At 36.1% G+C, this 17313-nt stretch overlaps 1 protein-coding gene across 3 annotated transcripts in view; it reads left to right on the top strand.

The window, feature by feature from the left end:
• The window catches only part of METTL25 (methyltransferase like 25), a 47156-nt gene that overhangs the window by 12729 nt on the left and 17114 nt on the right, over positions 1 to 17313 (top strand). For all 3 annotated transcript variants that reach the window (XM_053942311.1, XM_053942310.1, XM_053942309.1), the window contains exons 4-6: positions 3139 to 3771; positions 6043 to 6187; positions 15786 to 15880. In XM_053942311.1, the coding sequence (XP_053798286.1) occupies positions 3139 to 3771; positions 6043 to 6187; positions 15786 to 15880 (873 nt within the window). The remainder of the gene's footprint in view (positions 1 to 3138; positions 3772 to 6042; positions 6188 to 15785; positions 15881 to 17313) is intronic.

Here is a 17313-nt window from a genome sequence, read left to right as displayed (position 1 = left end):
TTATAAATTTTTAGGAGTTTTTTTCTTATTGAATTTTTCCATCCTTCTTGCAAAACAAAATATATGTAGCATTTAATTAAAAATCTAGAGCCATGAAAACACAACACATGTTTTACAACAGCACATGTCCTGAGATATTTTCAGATATTACAGATCACTGACAGCCTGAAAAATGCCCTCCATTTCACCTCCATACCCATGTTGTGTAATGGGTGCTAGAGGATATTGCTCTCTGTTGGTAGTTTATGATGTACAATAGTAAATAGTAAAATAAGAATAAAAGCAAAAATTTTATTACCACTATAATCACTTCTAGGTTTATGATTTTAATTTAAACATTAAAGCAAAATAACGAAAGGGCTTTTTTTTTCCAGTAGTTTGCTGACCCTTTTAAGCACTGTTCCTATCATATAAGTGAAAGTTTTTTTTTTAAATAAGTACTGGATTAAACTCTGAAAAGAAGCCAGTGTTGACTCCTCTTTGCTTAAGCGCACATTTGTTTTATTTAATGTATTGGTCAAAGTTTTCCTTGGAAATTGCAGTATGTGCAGCAAGACTTGGAGTGTATAATGTAAGGATGATATAATTCTGCATTCAGCATCCATTACATTTGTGATTTGGTGCTGGGAAATGTTGGAATGCGTGATTGTGCCAGAAACTGTGTTTAAACATAGGACCCAACTCACTGTGGACAAGACCTTTGGAGTTTATTATATCATGGAAATTTCATTTTAAAGGTTCATGCTTGACAGATATGCTATGGATTGCTTATTATCTTTCCCTATGTAATCAATTGAAGGTAAAGTAGGGAATAATTTGATTCAGGCTATTTGTTTAGCACAAGATCATTGCTTGCTATTTTTAGTCAACTTTTCCTTTTGTTTCTAAATCCCAGTGCTAATTTAACAATGCATTACTATTTTCAATTTACTTGAGAAACTTTATGCAAGCTGCAGCTGGTCTCTACAGCCACTAGGGGTCACACTTAGGAATTATTCACTACCCCTCTCTTGGGTCCAAAAGCTGCTTTTTACTGAAAAAATTCAGAACTTGAAGCGGAGGTGCGCATATCCTACATAATTGTGATGTCTGTTAAATAAAAGGGTGGGTGAAGTTATTCCTTCAACATTTCTCTTTCATTTCAAACGACAGAAACACAGAATGGATCAGGTTGCAAGGGACCACAGTAGGTCACCTGGTCCAACCTTCCTGCTCAAGCAGGGTCATCCTAGAGCACATGGCATAGGATGGTGTCCGATTATTCCTTAATATCTCCAGTGAGGGAGACTCTACAAGCTCTCTGGACAATCTATTCCAGTGCTCAGTCACCTGCACAGTAAAGAAGTTCTTCCTCATATTCAGGTGGAACTTCCTGTGCATCTGTTTCCACCCGTTTCCTCTTGTCCTATTGCTTGGCACCACCGAGAAGAGCCTGGAAACATCCTCTTAACACCTTCCCTTCACATACTTATACTTGCAATTATCTCCTTTCAAGGTTGAACAGGCCCAGCTCCCTCAGCCTTTCCTCATAAGAGAGATGCTCCAGGCCCCTCATGATCTTTGTTGCCCACTGCTTGACGTGCTCCAGGAGCTCCATGTCTCTCCTGTGCTGACTTGCCCAGTACCAGGCACAGCACTCTAGGTGTGGCCTCACTACAGCTCAGTAGAGCAGAATATTGGTGATAAATGTGACAAATAAAAGACATTTCAAAAAGTATGCTTGTTATAAAAATTCCATTTCACTAAATTCATTCCTGTACAGATTAATTTAAAAAAATGCTATGGTTGTAGCTTGCCTAGATTGCAAATATTCCACAATATCACATGATGACTACCCATGAGAATGCCATGTGCTACCTGAGTAAACAATTTGTACCTAATAGTATTCTCCACTGTTTTCTATAGTCATTAGTGACATTGGCTCAGATTTTTCTTTCTAATTCCATGACTGTCCAAATCTTTTTTATTAAGATAATGACTAAATCTTTCTTTCTCATTGAATAAGAATATTGTTGTATTGAATAGTTTTACCTGGTAAAAAGCTATGCAGTTGAGTTTAAGATGCATCAATTTAGTGTATACTGCAATTTAGGTTTAGCAGTATCAGTGTAAGCTTTATTATGAACATGTGACAGCCCAAGAACAAAACAGATGTTCTTGAATCAAACACTTCCGGGAACATCTACAAAGAAGTCATTATACCTAGTCAATATTATTTTTGGTAGATAACTGGACAGAAGTGACCCTTATAATTTTCTTTCCTTAAAGAAGTGTCACTCTGCCAATTCTTATAAAAGATAGTTTTATGTATTTATTACATATTAAAACATGCAGTATATAAAGCTGTGATTATGTACTGAAAGCTCTCAGGTTACACTTGTTTCTGCTAACACTTTGTAAGGGTATTTCCTTCCTGAGTTACATCAGTCACTGAACTAGCACATGGTATCAGCTATGACACAAATTGAACTGGTACCTATTACTCCTGCCTCCAGAATGGGCAGTGGAAAGTACATGTGGCTTATGAGCCCCTTTGTTTATTAGAAAAGCATCCTCATGTTAAACAAATCTGTATGGATTGTTTTCACAGAATGGGAAAGCAGAATAAACAAGCATTCTGACATAAAAGAGTATCAATATCACCCATCTTTAGGTCATATCTGAAGGGATTAAATTAAGCACTGAAACTAAAGATGCTTTTTGCTGTACCGGTTGTAGGCTCCTCAGTGTGAGAATTAGGTGCCTAAAGCTGAATACTGTGAACTGTTTATTTGCTAACTCTGACCCAGTTTAGCAAGGGCAGGTGGAATTGCTGGTGGTTTATGGTTATTCTTTTTGGCAGAAGAAAGGTTTGTGTCAAAAAATGTACTGAAAGTCTTTACAAGAAGCAGGGCATGTGAATTGCAAAAACATTGCAGTGTCTATTTTCTGGAGCACATTAGTTAAGAACTTAATTCTGTGTTTTAAAGTCAGAAGGTAGACCAACAAAGCAAAAGAACTATGTGCATTGAGAGGTATGATGCTAATACTGTAACTATTCAATCCATGCTTAAATTTTTAGGGAATAATTTTGCACTTAATTGTGCCTTGTTGCTCATTAATATAGCAATTTTCCTTTATATTTTCTCCATTATCTAGGTGATTGATATAGGTTCTGGGAAGGGCTACCTGAGTTCCTTTTTGTCCATGCAATATAACTTAGAAGTTTATGGCATTGACTCCTCAAGCTCCAACACAAATGGTGCTCATGAAAGAAATAGAAAATTGAAGAAACACTGGAGAGCATATCAGAGTCGAGGAAAAGAAAGCTTCAAAAGCCAGAGTTTGGAAATGGCAAATGACAGGCCAGTGGAAAATGAAATTAATTGTAAAACAATCAATGAAGAGCTCTTAAATAATGCCAACAGTCTTCAAAATGAGGGCCAAGTGATTATCCAAGATTTAGTTTCTTCTTGTGGCTTCACAGAAATGGCTACACTTGAAACCAACACAGAAACTGAATCTGATTTAGTGACTGGGACACAATCTCATGAGACCAAACTTTCTGAGGATGTTCTTTCTATTCTAAATGTTCTTCCTGTTGATGCTGTAGAAGATTTTTCGTCGTCTCATTGTAACTGTGGGGAGCTCTGTGAAGAGGAAAAAGTACAAAGAAAAATGACATCTCTCAAGACTAAAGCAAGAAAGTCAAGTGAATCGAACCTGTATTTTCCATTGACCTCTTGCATCACTGCAGAAACAGAACTCAATGACATCATAACAGATCTGGAGGTTATTTTCCGCTAAATATTTACTGTATTTAGATTGTCTGTTGTCTTTATATTGCCATTTTAATATGTACATGTTTGCTGAATGTACATAGAGTACTATTTCTGGTGTAAATGAATATTCTGACCCAATAATGGTTTTTAACCAGGTAGCAGAAGTATGTCTACCAGATAAAGATTGTATTTCTATTTTGATATATATGTTGGGATTTTTTTGAATCAGTCTTTAGAGTTCATGAGGTAGATAATAATTGGCTGTCAAAGTTAACAACATATTCAGTTATTTTGTAACTGTCATTATAGATAAAATCTAATTATTATGAGCTTATTATTATTTACCAGGTAGATGCATATATTAAGCATTGGAGTTTCATTTTTCCTAAAAGTTCTTACTTTTTCAAGTTGCATATTTTTACACTTTCCATCATACTGGGAAAGCAGGAGAATTTATTGTGTGTAGTACTCAAGATGAAGATTTTGTAAAGAATTATTTTATTTTTACTTTACAGAATTACTTTGTAAAGTTCATTTAGTAATTTACTAGCTGGTAGGATTTGTGTTTACACAAACAAGCCCAAGTTCAGCTGCCAGTGGCGCAAGTCTAGAAACTCTGAGGTTTTATGTTTAGTTTTTATGCCTGAACTAACATACGTTCATTCAGTCTTTTATGGAATTATAAAAACTTCTCTGTGTTCAGTAGTAACCAAACTATTTTATTCCAGGGTGTAATAATCTCTGATTCAAGAGCATGATGGCCCTATAACTTGAGCTATAAGTGCAGCTGAGTATCTGAGAACATGTGGATCAAAGTCATGTCTGTCTGCAAAAGACACCCTGAGCAGCAGGGTTTCTTGATGAAGCATATGCCTATACATTTGCACAGCTGGATCTTGTATTCTCTTAGTGTGGAATTTGTAAAATGTTAAAGGTGGAAGAAATCCTATATCACTGCCTTTCTTGATATAAAAAAATACTGTCAGGGAACATGAAAGAGGAAAGCAGAAGTTTTACTGTTTCAGACATGAATGCACTATGTAATACAGGTGGGTGAGAGAATTAGATAAAATCAGAATGATTATAGAAAGGTATCTCAGTTGAGTGACCCTGGCCTAATTTCTTGTTGATAACCTGGAAAAGTGAAGGCTCTGGGGAGGCTTTATAGCACCTTCCAGAACCTAAATGGGACCTTACAAGATGGCTGGAGAGAGAATTTTTAAGAGGGCATGTAATGATATAACAAGGGGGAATGGCCTTAAGATGAAGGAGGGTAGATCTAGATTAGGTAGATATTAAAAGGAAATTTTTTACTGTAAGGGTGATGAGACACTGGAAAAAATGGCCTAAAGAAGTTGTGGATGCCACTAGAAGTGTTGAAGGCCAGGTTGGATGAGGCTTTGAGGAACCTGGTCTAGTGGGGCAGGGGGGTTGGAACTAGGTGATCTCTAAGGTCCTTTTCAACCCTAATGACTTTATGATTCTATGAGTAATAAATATGTCTGGAATTCAAAGCAACACTATGTTTGCCATGTGGATCCCAAATAATAATGTCAGAAGGGAAATACCTTGTTATGAATGGTGAGAAGAGAGAGAATTTTCATGGAGAAATGGAGGCAAAAGCAAAGTTGCAGAAAAAAAGGAGAGTAGGAAATAGAATGGACAGAAGAGCAGAGTATCTGAAGCTGAAGTTCTTACTTTGTGCTGTGAAGGAGAATGCCCATTTGTTGTTGAATAGTAGCAGGCATACTCTAAAACTGTCAGTACTGCTGTTTGGGAAATAACAAAGCTGCTCTTCACCTTATAACTGTATTTAGGAAATTGGTTTGATTTCAACAACTTAAACTAGCAGAAATGCCTTAGCTAGGTCCAGCCAGATTTACAGAAGGAATCTTTACTAAGAAAAATAGCAGTAGTACTAATAACAAGAACAGGAAACCTAGGAACAGAGAAAATGGTCTGTGCCCAGTAAGCATGTAGATATTCCATGCAGCTGTGTTACTCATAGTCTTGAACTTCTGCATCATGGCTAGTTTTCACCATATTTTCTTAGCACTGAAGAGCTTTGATTAGCATTGAAAAATTCTAGAACAGAACATCAGGAGTCCTCATGGAGTTGGGTATTTCTACCTTATTTCTCACTATTTGCACCACGTTTGGGTTTTGGAGTTTGTTTTTATTTGTGCTCTTTCAGTTGATGAAGGAGATGATTTATTGTTGCTTCTCTTTTTTTTTTTTTTTTTTTTTTTTTTTTTTTTTTTTGTTTTTTTGTTTTCCTTAGGACTGTATGATGGTGGGTCTACATACATGTGGAGATCTTGCTGCAAATACACTACGAATTTTTACTGCCAAGCCTGAAATCAAAGCCGTTTGCAGTGTGGGCTGCTGCTACCATCTGTTGTCAGAACAGTTTGAAAACCAAGAAGGTAATTCTTCTGAGCTTAACTTGTGGCTGCCAGTTTGCATGTTAAGAGTATTATACCTTTTAATTAATAAGCTCCTTATGTTTGTTGCTTTCCAGTGGCTTATTTAGTACTGGTTTTATTTACTTTATGAGGATCATTCACTCCCAGATGCATTGTTGCTTTTCCATTATGCTCATGCTCCTAATATTTTTACTGAGATTAGGGACATAAGTGCATAGGGGTTTTATGTTGTTATAACTACAGCTGATTTTATTTCATTAACTCACTTATAAATTTGTAAAAATTTATACTGGACTCTTCTAGTCCAGTATGTTTCCATCCTTTTGGAATATTTTGTACTAGATTTTGTCCTCGGCTGTCTGCATGCAACATCCAATTATGTTAAGTTATAAATACACAACAATGAGCAGAATTAAGATTTTGTAATGTGAGGTAATACTCAAAAAACTAGTCATCTGGGTACTGTGCCAGTCTTTGCCCATCATGAAACAGTACATACATGAGTTTTTCATGGGAAGATAACATGAAAATTATTTGAGGATTCAGAATATAGGCAAATTTTCCTACAAATGGGAGGGAGGGAGAAAGTTGGTATTTTTACTTGAAATTGTGAATAATGAAAAATATTTAAGGAACTGGCTTTCCTGAGACAAATGGTACATAGCTGAGGTGTCTAAATGACCATCTGCTGAAATGCTATGACCTGATCATCATATCAGTAAATCTGAGAAAGGGGTGGCTTGGCAAGGTTTGCTTCAGTTCTTCCAGGGAACTTCACAGACATGAAGGCATGTGTGTGGGACCCAGGTATTGCTCTTTAAGAGTTAGCTGCTTAAGTAGTCACGGCACAGTTCCACACTGACCATGACACATGCTAGCTCTTCTTACTTTAATAATCTTTTCATGTTGTTTTTAATTAACTCTACAACTGTTTTAAGAGTTTTTTTTCAGTGTATTAGTCTTAGTAATTTCAAAATTCTTCAGCTTACTCCAAAAGGAAAGGAAAAGAAAATACAATTGAAATTTCTGTGCTACAGAAATGCAATTAGAGAAAAAATATACAATTACTTTTACATCAGAGTTTTAAGAAATTAACAGCTTTTCAGGTACTTCTCATTAAGTCTGAGTGTCTGAAACATTTGGTTGTTCCTTATTATTGCAAAGAGGACATGGCTTCCTGTGCTAGCTGTATAGGATTAATTCTTGTAGACCAGTGCATAAACTCAGACACCCCCAAAGGATCAGGCGTGATAACCTTTTCAAAGTTCAAACAAACAGATATATGTGCATGGTTAGAAGAGATACTATAGTTTCATAGCAGTATGGAAATGAAATCAAATTGTGTGTTGGATTGATTTTACTCTGCTTGAAGGACAAAATTATTCTCAGAGGAGAACATTTGGACAGAACAAAAAGAAATTACAGTATACTTTCTTTGGGAAATAGTATATATATTGTCCTAGTAATGCTCAAAATAATTATTTTCTTTTACTATGAGAGTGCATATTCTAAAATGTATAATGCTGTTGCATTCCTCTACTAAGTCATCTACCATATGGCTTGTTCTTAAATGTACAGTGAAGGGCTAAGAGAACAAGGACTGACAATATCTAAGAGTTAAGATTTCTTCAAATGGAAAATGGGAAAGAATTCAAACTGTATCTTGTGTTTGCATTTCCTATGCATGGACTTCAAACTGACAAAGCATTCTGGAGGATGCTAGGGGACTCTGTCGCTTATCAGATGGTATTGGTCCAACAATTCAAGCAGTAAATGAACTCTTCTTGCAGCTGTCGGAAGCTAGTGGATTTTAGTACTGCTTCCAGAATGGACCAAATCATAGCACTTAAGTAGTAAGTAACTTCTGAAGGTCATGACCAGATCATGGCACAAAGCAGGGCCAGCTTAGATAATTTCTGGGTCTTGTCCATTCATGTTTTGATTATCTCCAAGGACATGATTCAGTAGCCCATTTCAATATTTGCCCTCAGCATGAATTTCTTTCCTTCATATCCATTCACGGTTTGCAGCTATTGTGTATTATCTATTGTCTTTTTTATTTTACACTGCCAGGAATAGTCCAGCTTAATCCTTTTTGTTGTCTTTCCTTTAGAAAAACAGCAGTTAGATCCCTTCTTGACCTTCTCTGAAGCCCTTTAGTGCTCTTGCCACTAAAAAATTCATTTCAGTCATTCTGGTGGGCTGAAGAGCCCAAAGAAACACTCCAGATACTCTCACAAGTGCTAAAAATGGAGAATAATCACATCCCTTAATCTGCAGGCTTCACTGTCAAGCTTCAGATTACTGTCAATTTTCTACCTATTTTAGAATGTACCTGTTTGAGTCATATCTTTTCCTTTTGTCTATAAAGATACTAAGGAAACCTTGTTGAAAGATTTAATAAAATCAAGATAAACTATGACTCTGCTGTCCCCTAGTTCATGGAGCCAGACACTGCCTTACAGAAGGCAGTAGTTTGTCAGTGCCTGATGAATTCCTGCTAGCTGTTGTCAACCTTCTTCTTACTCTTCATGGGCCTGGGTATGGTTTTCAGGAAAATGTGCTCCATAAACTTGTTGAGACTATCTGAGTTTATTCAGGTGAAGATGAGTGTTGTTTTCACCTGTTTCCTGTAATCAGGATGGACATGACCTGTCAAAGATGATAGAGTATGGTCTTCATGTGGCACCGGTGAGTTATGTGGTCCTGAAATGCATCCCATCTGGCCACATGCAGTTGTGTATTTCTGGTTGGCCTGTGGGGTACTTCAGCCAATATAATCTCTGCTGTAGATAGTCCTTCGCTGGCCCAGGCTCTAACACTGAACTTAGGAAAGCTACTGGCTGCTCTAGGCATCAATCAGAGATGGCAGAGACATGTAGATGCTTTGTGTGGAGAGACTAGTTTGAATATTAGGAGGCAGGTTTAGAGCTACATCTCTGCAATGACAGATTTTCTTAAGAAGCAAAGAGAATTGGGCAGAATTTGCTGCAACACAGGAAATCACTTACGCATTTGAAATCAGTCCAGTAAGCAAGGGCTTGCCTGCAAGGACACAGTGGGAAGGTCTGTTATAAAGGATTGACTGAGTAGCCTCAAAGTTTTTCAAAATCTGTTTTTAAAATGTCATTTGTCCTCTTCAAAAGTTTTTTGTTCTCTTGAGGTGTGCACCCTTAAAGTCAAGGTTGTGTCAAGTCCACCTCAAAGCTCTTGCCCCCAAAGTAGCACATTTTCCATCTTTGCTGTTTCTTTAATGTAAACTCAGAGGGTTGTTCTCATAAGCACAGCTGAAGCAGAGGAGCCAGCTCACAGAGGAGCTGCAATGGACTTCTGGTTGCCATAACTTGGTATGGCTGGACAGTATGTTCTTTGGCATGTAAGATTTAATACCAAGATCCGTCTTGTTTGAGGCCAGTGAAAAATTACTTTTTCACTTCATATTAACTGGAATTAACTGGTATTCATAGGAATAAAATTTACCTGTTATGATGCCTAACATAGTGTTTGTAAGTCTGGGGTGTTGAGTTGACAAAATATCAACAAAATGTTACTATGTTGTTTTTGTTGGACTACTGAATTACCTTGGTTATCACAAGTTTGGGATTTTTTTTTTTTTTTGTTTCTGACATGACTTCAGGGAATAATGCATTACATTTCTCACATACTGTAAAAATAGTACAGATTTGCAAGATTGGCTGATTCAGTTTGCTGTTGGACCTGCTGTGAATACTTTGTGAGCATTTCTGAATAAAGTAGGTGCCAGCAGTCACAATCTTGAATAATAATACAAGCAGTATACAGTGTCCTTCTGTGTGTCTCTAAATAAGCTGAATTCATCTGGAAATTTTTGTAATGGGACCACATTTCCAATTATGCTGGGAATAATTTTGAATTGTTAAGATCATGAAAGCCTTTGCTTTGATTTATTAGTAGCTAAAAAAACCAAGAATTGCTGTGTAACATCAAATTTCAACTCAGTTTTAAAAAGTTGAAGCCAATGTCTTTTAACACCTGTCTTTAAATTTCACTGCTCTTATAAGCAGTACAAAATTCTAAGTTTCAGTTAATAAGAAATAATATGACAGCTCTTGGAAAATTCTAAGTAGTTTTACTTTGGCTCTCTGTAAGGAGAATTGTCTGTTTATGTAGAGATTCTTGTATGGATAAAATATACATAGCCGTTAGTATAATTGATTCCTTTGGGGGTTTTCTTCTCCGTTACTGCATTGGGTAGTCAATCACATCAGAGTAGAAAGGATTTTATTATTTATCAGAGACATTTTACATAAACATATTTACATAGTGAGCCATTATGTCAGTTTTTCTGGGAAAAAATCACTTTACTAATGATTTTTAGGTTAAAACAAACTCTGTGTCCTCTGTTCAGGAGATATTCTTAGGATTTTGGGGAGCTGTTTTGTCTTACATTCAGCTAACATATTTTTGGGGCAATGTACCAGCTGGTCTATGATTATCCCTAAACAAATAACTGAAAATTTAACATATTTAAAAAAAGATTTTACTTTCCTTGAAAAGGAATCTGGGTTTCTGTGTTCTGATTCTCTTATTTCCATCCTCCATACCACCAAATACATCAGTACCAGTCTAGAAACCAGTGAAATTCTCCAGTATTATATCCTCTGTTTTGAGGAAAAAACACATGAATGTTGCTCTTGCTCTGGAGCTACTGTTAATACCCACCACAGAGATGGGATAACCGAGATTCTTTTTAATATATCCCTTGGGGCAGAAGAGAGTGAAATGAATGACAGGTATATATATGTGTGTGTGGAGGTATATATAATTTAGAACAATTTGGTTGCAATAGAAATGTAGCCATTGTGGTTATTATCTATAGTAATATGACATTATAAAAGCATGAAAATATCACTGAAGAAAATATACAAGGAAGAGAAAGAAATTATAAGAGTAGCTAGCAGATAGGAAAGATATCACCACGCATTATTTTTGCACTTCAGGAGCACTTTGCACTTCAGATGTCCATTGGTTGAAGTAACGGTCACTGTCGTGATCCATCAGGGGTGGGGGAAGCCATCAAACAAACACTTAAAGGGTTAATATAGGCTCTGGTTCAGGTGGAAATGCCCAGGTACCTCCCCTGCTGGGGGAAGTTTTAACACTTTGGATCATGTGCAGTCCTCAACACATGTGGTCACAGCACTAAGCCTGACAGAGTTCGAGAAGTGTTTGGGCAACACTCTCAAGCACCTGGTGTGATTCTTGGGTATGGTGCTATGCAGGGCTAAAAGGTGATCTTGATGTTCCTTTGGGTCCCTTCCAACTCAGCATATTTTTTGATTCTGCAATTTGAAATAAGAGATAGGTGTAGTTGTATAGATACTTTCAGTGATAGCTATCTGATAGAAACTCTTTTTGTGGTTACCTTAAGTACGACAAAACATTAATTCCAGATTGTGTAAGGATTTCCAAAGTCAGGTCGCTGCTGGGTAGAGAAGTTCTGAAGCCCTCCAGGAAGCTGTGGAAAGTAGCTTCTTAATAAGGCACTCTGGAAGAAGTCAGCAAAGTTTTGCAGAATAAACTTTGACTATTAAAAGCTATTGAACATAATTAAGGGAACCAAAAGGGTTGCAAAGGGTAGTCAAAATTCACATACAGAATTTTATCAGAATTGTGAAACATGGGAAAGCCTTGAGTAAGGTGGATTCAAAGGACAAATACTACGAAACCAAATTTTCTAAAGATTACTTACACAAACATTATGGCTTTGTATCTGTTCCACTCAAATATAAAAGATTACTCACTGTTTCAGGGTATTAGAGTACAGATGATTTATGTGTAGCCTAGGTATATTTTCAAAGATATTCCACAGCCAGTGTCTTAAAATAGCTACCACTGATACCATGGCAACACAGGAAAATACTTCCAAACAATAGATCAAAAAGCTTAATTTCCTTCCCAAGGCATCTTTAGATATTGCTGCATAGTGAACCCTTCCATGTATTTGTGACACAGCTAACTAGTCACTAAGCCCCAGATGTTTTCTATAAAAATTGATTCTGAAAAAATATGAAACTTGAAAAAACACTAACAAGCTAAGCTTTACAGATTATAATGAAAGTATTGCCTATTGTAGCTATTATGGTATTTTTCATTAATTAATGTAGCAAGAATATATTAAAATCTGAAACCATCTTACGTTTGTATTTTTCTCAGTGTGTACAAAGTATGAGGTTAGAATTGAGAATGCCAAAGTTTTAATGCACATAATTAAAACACACTCTCGGTTTGGGTTTTGGAAATTATTTTGGTGACAGCTGTTTCTGTTTCCTGGAATTAAAGAGCATTTTTCTTCCCCAGTACCCTCTGCTTCCCCCAGCAAAATCCTGCTTGTTCAGGAGACTTTTTTTGAAAAATACAAATTTAAGGAACAGTGAATTACATGGCCAAGGAATATTTAGTCATTCCCATGAAGGAAAAAGGCAGTTTAGTAGTTATCTATTTTGTTTGGAATAACAGAAGTAGACTGAAAATCTACAATGTTGTGGAAGACAGAGGCTGTGGAGGATCTGAAAAAGGTTATTTGTGTTTTAGTACTACTTTGTTGTAGTTCACAATATATACAAAGAAGCAAAGTAAGGGTGTATGTGAAGAAAAATGAGGAGGGTAATAAAGATTAATTTCCATTGTAAAATCTCAGAAGAAGAAATGCCATTTCAATCCATTGAATTACATAATCAGCCAAAAGCAGCCATTAGGTTTAGGGCTGGGATTCAGAGATTCCCACAAAGCCTACAGCTCCTGAGACACCAGGGCTGGAAAAAGCATGCCAAGAGGAACATGACGCTGCACCATTTCTGCCTCCACACCTTTCTGATCTGGCTCATCCCATGGAACTTAAGTCAGGCTTATTTTTCCCAGTAATGTTAAAGATTGTTGGTCCTGTTGTTTTATAAAGACCATATTTTACTGTAAAGCTTTGTGAAGTAAAGTTTTAATATTAGCACACTAAAAATTGTAGTATTATTCTTAGAGATGAAAATCTGTGTATGGCCTAATATTAAAGGTATTGGAGAAGCTTGTCCCATTATCTTGAACTTCCTTGTCATCATTTATGCACATACACATTGAGTTATATAAGATGTGCAATGTGAAATTCATTCTCTTGAAGTTCCTTGTCATCATTGGTGCACATACAGAGTTAGCAACTGTGAAAAGGATTTTACCTTTATCTTACTTGTATTGCCTTATATTTTTTAATAAATACCATATCAATTAAAAAACACTGATGTTTTGTTGCGATATTTGCAGTATATTATTGTGTGATTCAGTCTTTTTTATAAGTTGGGTTAGAGGTAAAGTCCTTGCTCTTTAGCTAATATCTTCTGATACTAAACACCAGTATAGCTTCAGTTCAGCTCATCGAATGATTATGTAAAATTTCCCATTTTATTAACTGTTCATAGAGGTAACTCTGTCTGATTAGCTACTCTGTAGTGAATTATAATGTGAGTGCTTCATGCGCTGTTGGACACTTGAGCTGTTTCCTGTGAAATGTTCCATGGAATACTTAAATCATACTTTAAATGTTTCTTGAATATTTTTTGAGATTTATACAGTTTAGAACAGCTGTTGTGTTAGATAGACGCACAGTAAGGTATTTAGTGAGCTATATAATATTAAGTATATCTGAAAGAGTTGCAGGCATTAAAAGAATTTCTAGTTTTTTTAAATGTAGCTTGTAAATATATGACCTTTATAGCAATATATTAGTCCTAAAAAATTTTAAAGTGTGCTTAAAGCAGAATGGATGTGAAAAGATGAATAGAACTTAAAGCAATGCTGTAGATGTGTGGTCAACTTTTGATACATATGAAAACTTTCTTTCTAACTTAATCATTAGTTTCTCTCTCTTTTTCTCCTGCTTTACAGTTTCAATAATTTAAATTAAGATGGTGCTTTGACTGATAATCTTTTCCAAAGATTATCTGAATTATGCATGAATACAATGCACTGATATTGAGATTGTAGCTGACAGGGTAGTAACTTTAACTTGAATGAATGATTAGTTTGCCTAGAGGACAGGGTATAAATTGGAAGGGATTTGCTTGAAAAGATCAAGGATTTAATCTTTCTAACTCAGTTTGCAAATTTTTATTTTGTAATATTTTAACAGTGATATTAGAAAGACATATTAATGAGAAGCATACAATAGGAACCATATCCATCATTGTTTTCTTGCATTCAATAAGTTGCCATTCCTGCAGCAGAAATAACCATATATTCCATGTACTCCATAATTAGACTTGAAGTTAATTAATATTTTAGAGCTTGTCGTAAGGCATTTACAAATTCTTATTACATTCCTAGTGCTGAAACCACTTGCAATCTGTTTGGTCAAATTGCATCTTTATTTCTAAAAAATCTTCTTTCTCCTTCTGCTAATAATTAAAATCCTATTTTTAAATTCACAGTTCTCAAAGCAGTATTTGGCCCCTAAGAGCCTCTGACATTCCTCAGGGTTAAGAGGAGAGCAAAGTGTGATGTTGCCTGCAGAGGTTTCTTGCCTGCTTGCTGTTCGTCTCTAGTGGTCAGCTGAGACTGGGCACTTCTGCCAGAAAGCCAAAGGCTTTCCCTCCCTTCCATGAGTTGTAGGGAGGGTTCTTTATAGTTGCCTTTTTTTTTTTCTTTGCTTAACTTTTATGGAGTGAATTCTGCTTTTATGTATGTATCTTCAACTGTTGGTAAATTTTCTGCTGTCCCCTCTTTTTAACCCTATTATATGATTTATTCTGAAATATGCCCCAGTCACCTTCCTGTGCTAAAAAGCCAGGATCTCGGCCAATTTGTGTTTGTTTTTTTTTTAAGAAAGCACTAAATCTTATTCACTGTTCTAAAAATCAGCTGACAATGTGTTAAAGAAAACTCTAAGCATTTAGAGTTAGTGTACATTTAGATGTGACTATTAAGAACATCTATAAAGTAATCTCTGTACCAGTTTTCCCACACTTGCATTAGTGTTAAACATGAATAATTGCCTTGTTATTCAAAATACAAATGATACTGAAACTGAGCACAGATTGTGATGCAAATGTTTCTTGGTGTTTTGAAGAAACAGCAAGAGCCTTTGCAGCTGCTCTTTTCTGGAAAACAAACATTCTGCCTTAGAGCAGAATGTTGTTTCAGAATTGGAATAAACAAATACATATTGTTCTGTGTGAATATGTTTGGGATAGGATAAGAAGACAGTGAGAAGTGGTACTGAAGCCCTGCTGAATGGAATGACTGCTTGGCCTACATCTTGTGATACATGGCATGGTGTAGGTTGCCATGAGTATTTGCAAACTTTTCTCTTGTCCCTTTGACTGTTTTTTCAGTGGATTTTTGTAAAGGACACTCACTTAAAATTGTTTTGGAAAATGTGAAATTACCAGAAATTCAGCATAAACCAAAAACATCTGTTATAGGAAAACATGTTTTTTGTAGCACCATCACAAGTTTTGGTACTGTATGAAAACAGTTAAGTGTTTCTACTACATTACCTACTGTTCATCTTGCTCAATCCATTGTGTATTCTGTAAGAGGAAAAGCTGTGCCTTTTGTTTCCTCCATATTGCAGAATGCCATGACCAAGTCTGGGGATTTCCCATGTGCCAGTACTTGAAGGACAAAGGGTGGTGCTGTGGTCGCAATGTTAGGATGTCAGCATGCTTGGTATGATTCCCCTTCTTTTCTTTTTCTATGAGAGCTTTGTCCAGATGTTACAGGATTCATTGTTTTTGGCGTCTGATCCTGAAGCCATGACTTCAATCCAAGAATCTACAGGATAACATCATTAATGTTGTAAGCATGATGAATTATATATAAAAAAAAAAAGTATTGACCTTCCAGCTTTATGTATTTTATACTTGCTGAAGGCATGAAAAAATGAGTATTGATAGAAATGTATTTTAAGAGTGGACAGAAAGGCCAAAACTTTGCTGAAACTTAAATAAGGTAACCCCTCAAGTTAGTAGTTCTTAGCCAAGGACTTAGCGAGAAACAAGGTAATTGTAGAAGGATTGCAATCAGTAACTCCCTCAATGCCCTCATGATTCATAATATTGAATGTTCTAGCTGTTTAAAACCTGAACAACCCTGCCTATTCCAAAAATTAGAGGAGCTCTAAAAATCCATTTAGCTTAAGAGTCTGGAAACATCTTTTTAACATTCCACCAAGAGATTAAGTACTTTCAAAGACTTAGCCTCATCAAGGTAGGATGATGAGCTGTTGTCTGATTTGAAAAAAGAGATGGGTACTGAAAATGTTGACCACTGTTTCAGTTAAAAGACCACTATTCCTTCCCTCTATTAATTTTGAATTTATGGTATCCAGATAAATCAGATCAGGTTCTGGCTAGGCTCTGCTGCTAGCTCTATACCTCCATTACAGAGAAGTGTATAGACTAAAGAGTCAGTGTGGACTAATGTATTCAGGTTATGTGAACTTGAACTACCATGATAATTAAATGCTGTCAGGAGAAAATATAGGAGGACAGTGGTTTAGGATCCATGAGGCATTCTTGGCAAAGTAAAAGAAAAGAATTGTTCATTTTAGAGATGTAGCTGTAAAACTCAGCGGAAGAAAAGTGCTTTCTAAAGGGATTTGCCTTTTCTCTTCTTCTTGTCAGTGTCATACAATACCAGTCCTTCCTCAGCTGACACATTAGCTGTTTCCTATTCCATTTTCTTTGGAAAGAAAAAGGTCAGGCTGTATTTCAGCAGTGGTAGGAAGATAAATTTTATAAGCAAATGACCCTCAAGAGAGTAGTGATCATGCTAAATATATCTATTTTAGATTTCTCACAAATCACAGAAATCTGGCAATTAAAAACTTTTTGTTTGAATATTCACAAAAGGCAGAGAGTTCTCCTGTGTAACTAGATACTTCTCCTGTTATGTTTGTAATTGTCTATATGCATTTTTCATTACTAGGATTTTCCTTGCCATGTAGGATGTACAAGGGAGCCAGCACAGAGCCACTAAGCACCCACATTTCTTGGGTTAAATGGCTGGTTAGCAGAAAGTCTGCTGAGCATGACTCTCAGAGTTTAAATTCGTTGAATTGGCAAGGGCCAGAGGTGTTGCCAAGAGTTCCAGCTTCAGAG

Source organism: Vidua chalybeata, chromosome 5, assembly GCF_026979565.1.
Source record: "Vidua chalybeata isolate OUT-0048 chromosome 5, bVidCha1 merged haplotype, whole genome shotgun sequence".
Lineage (NCBI taxonomy): Eukaryota > Metazoa > Chordata > Aves > Passeriformes > Viduidae > Vidua > Vidua chalybeata.
This window is presented reverse-complemented; position numbering and strand designations above follow the sequence as displayed.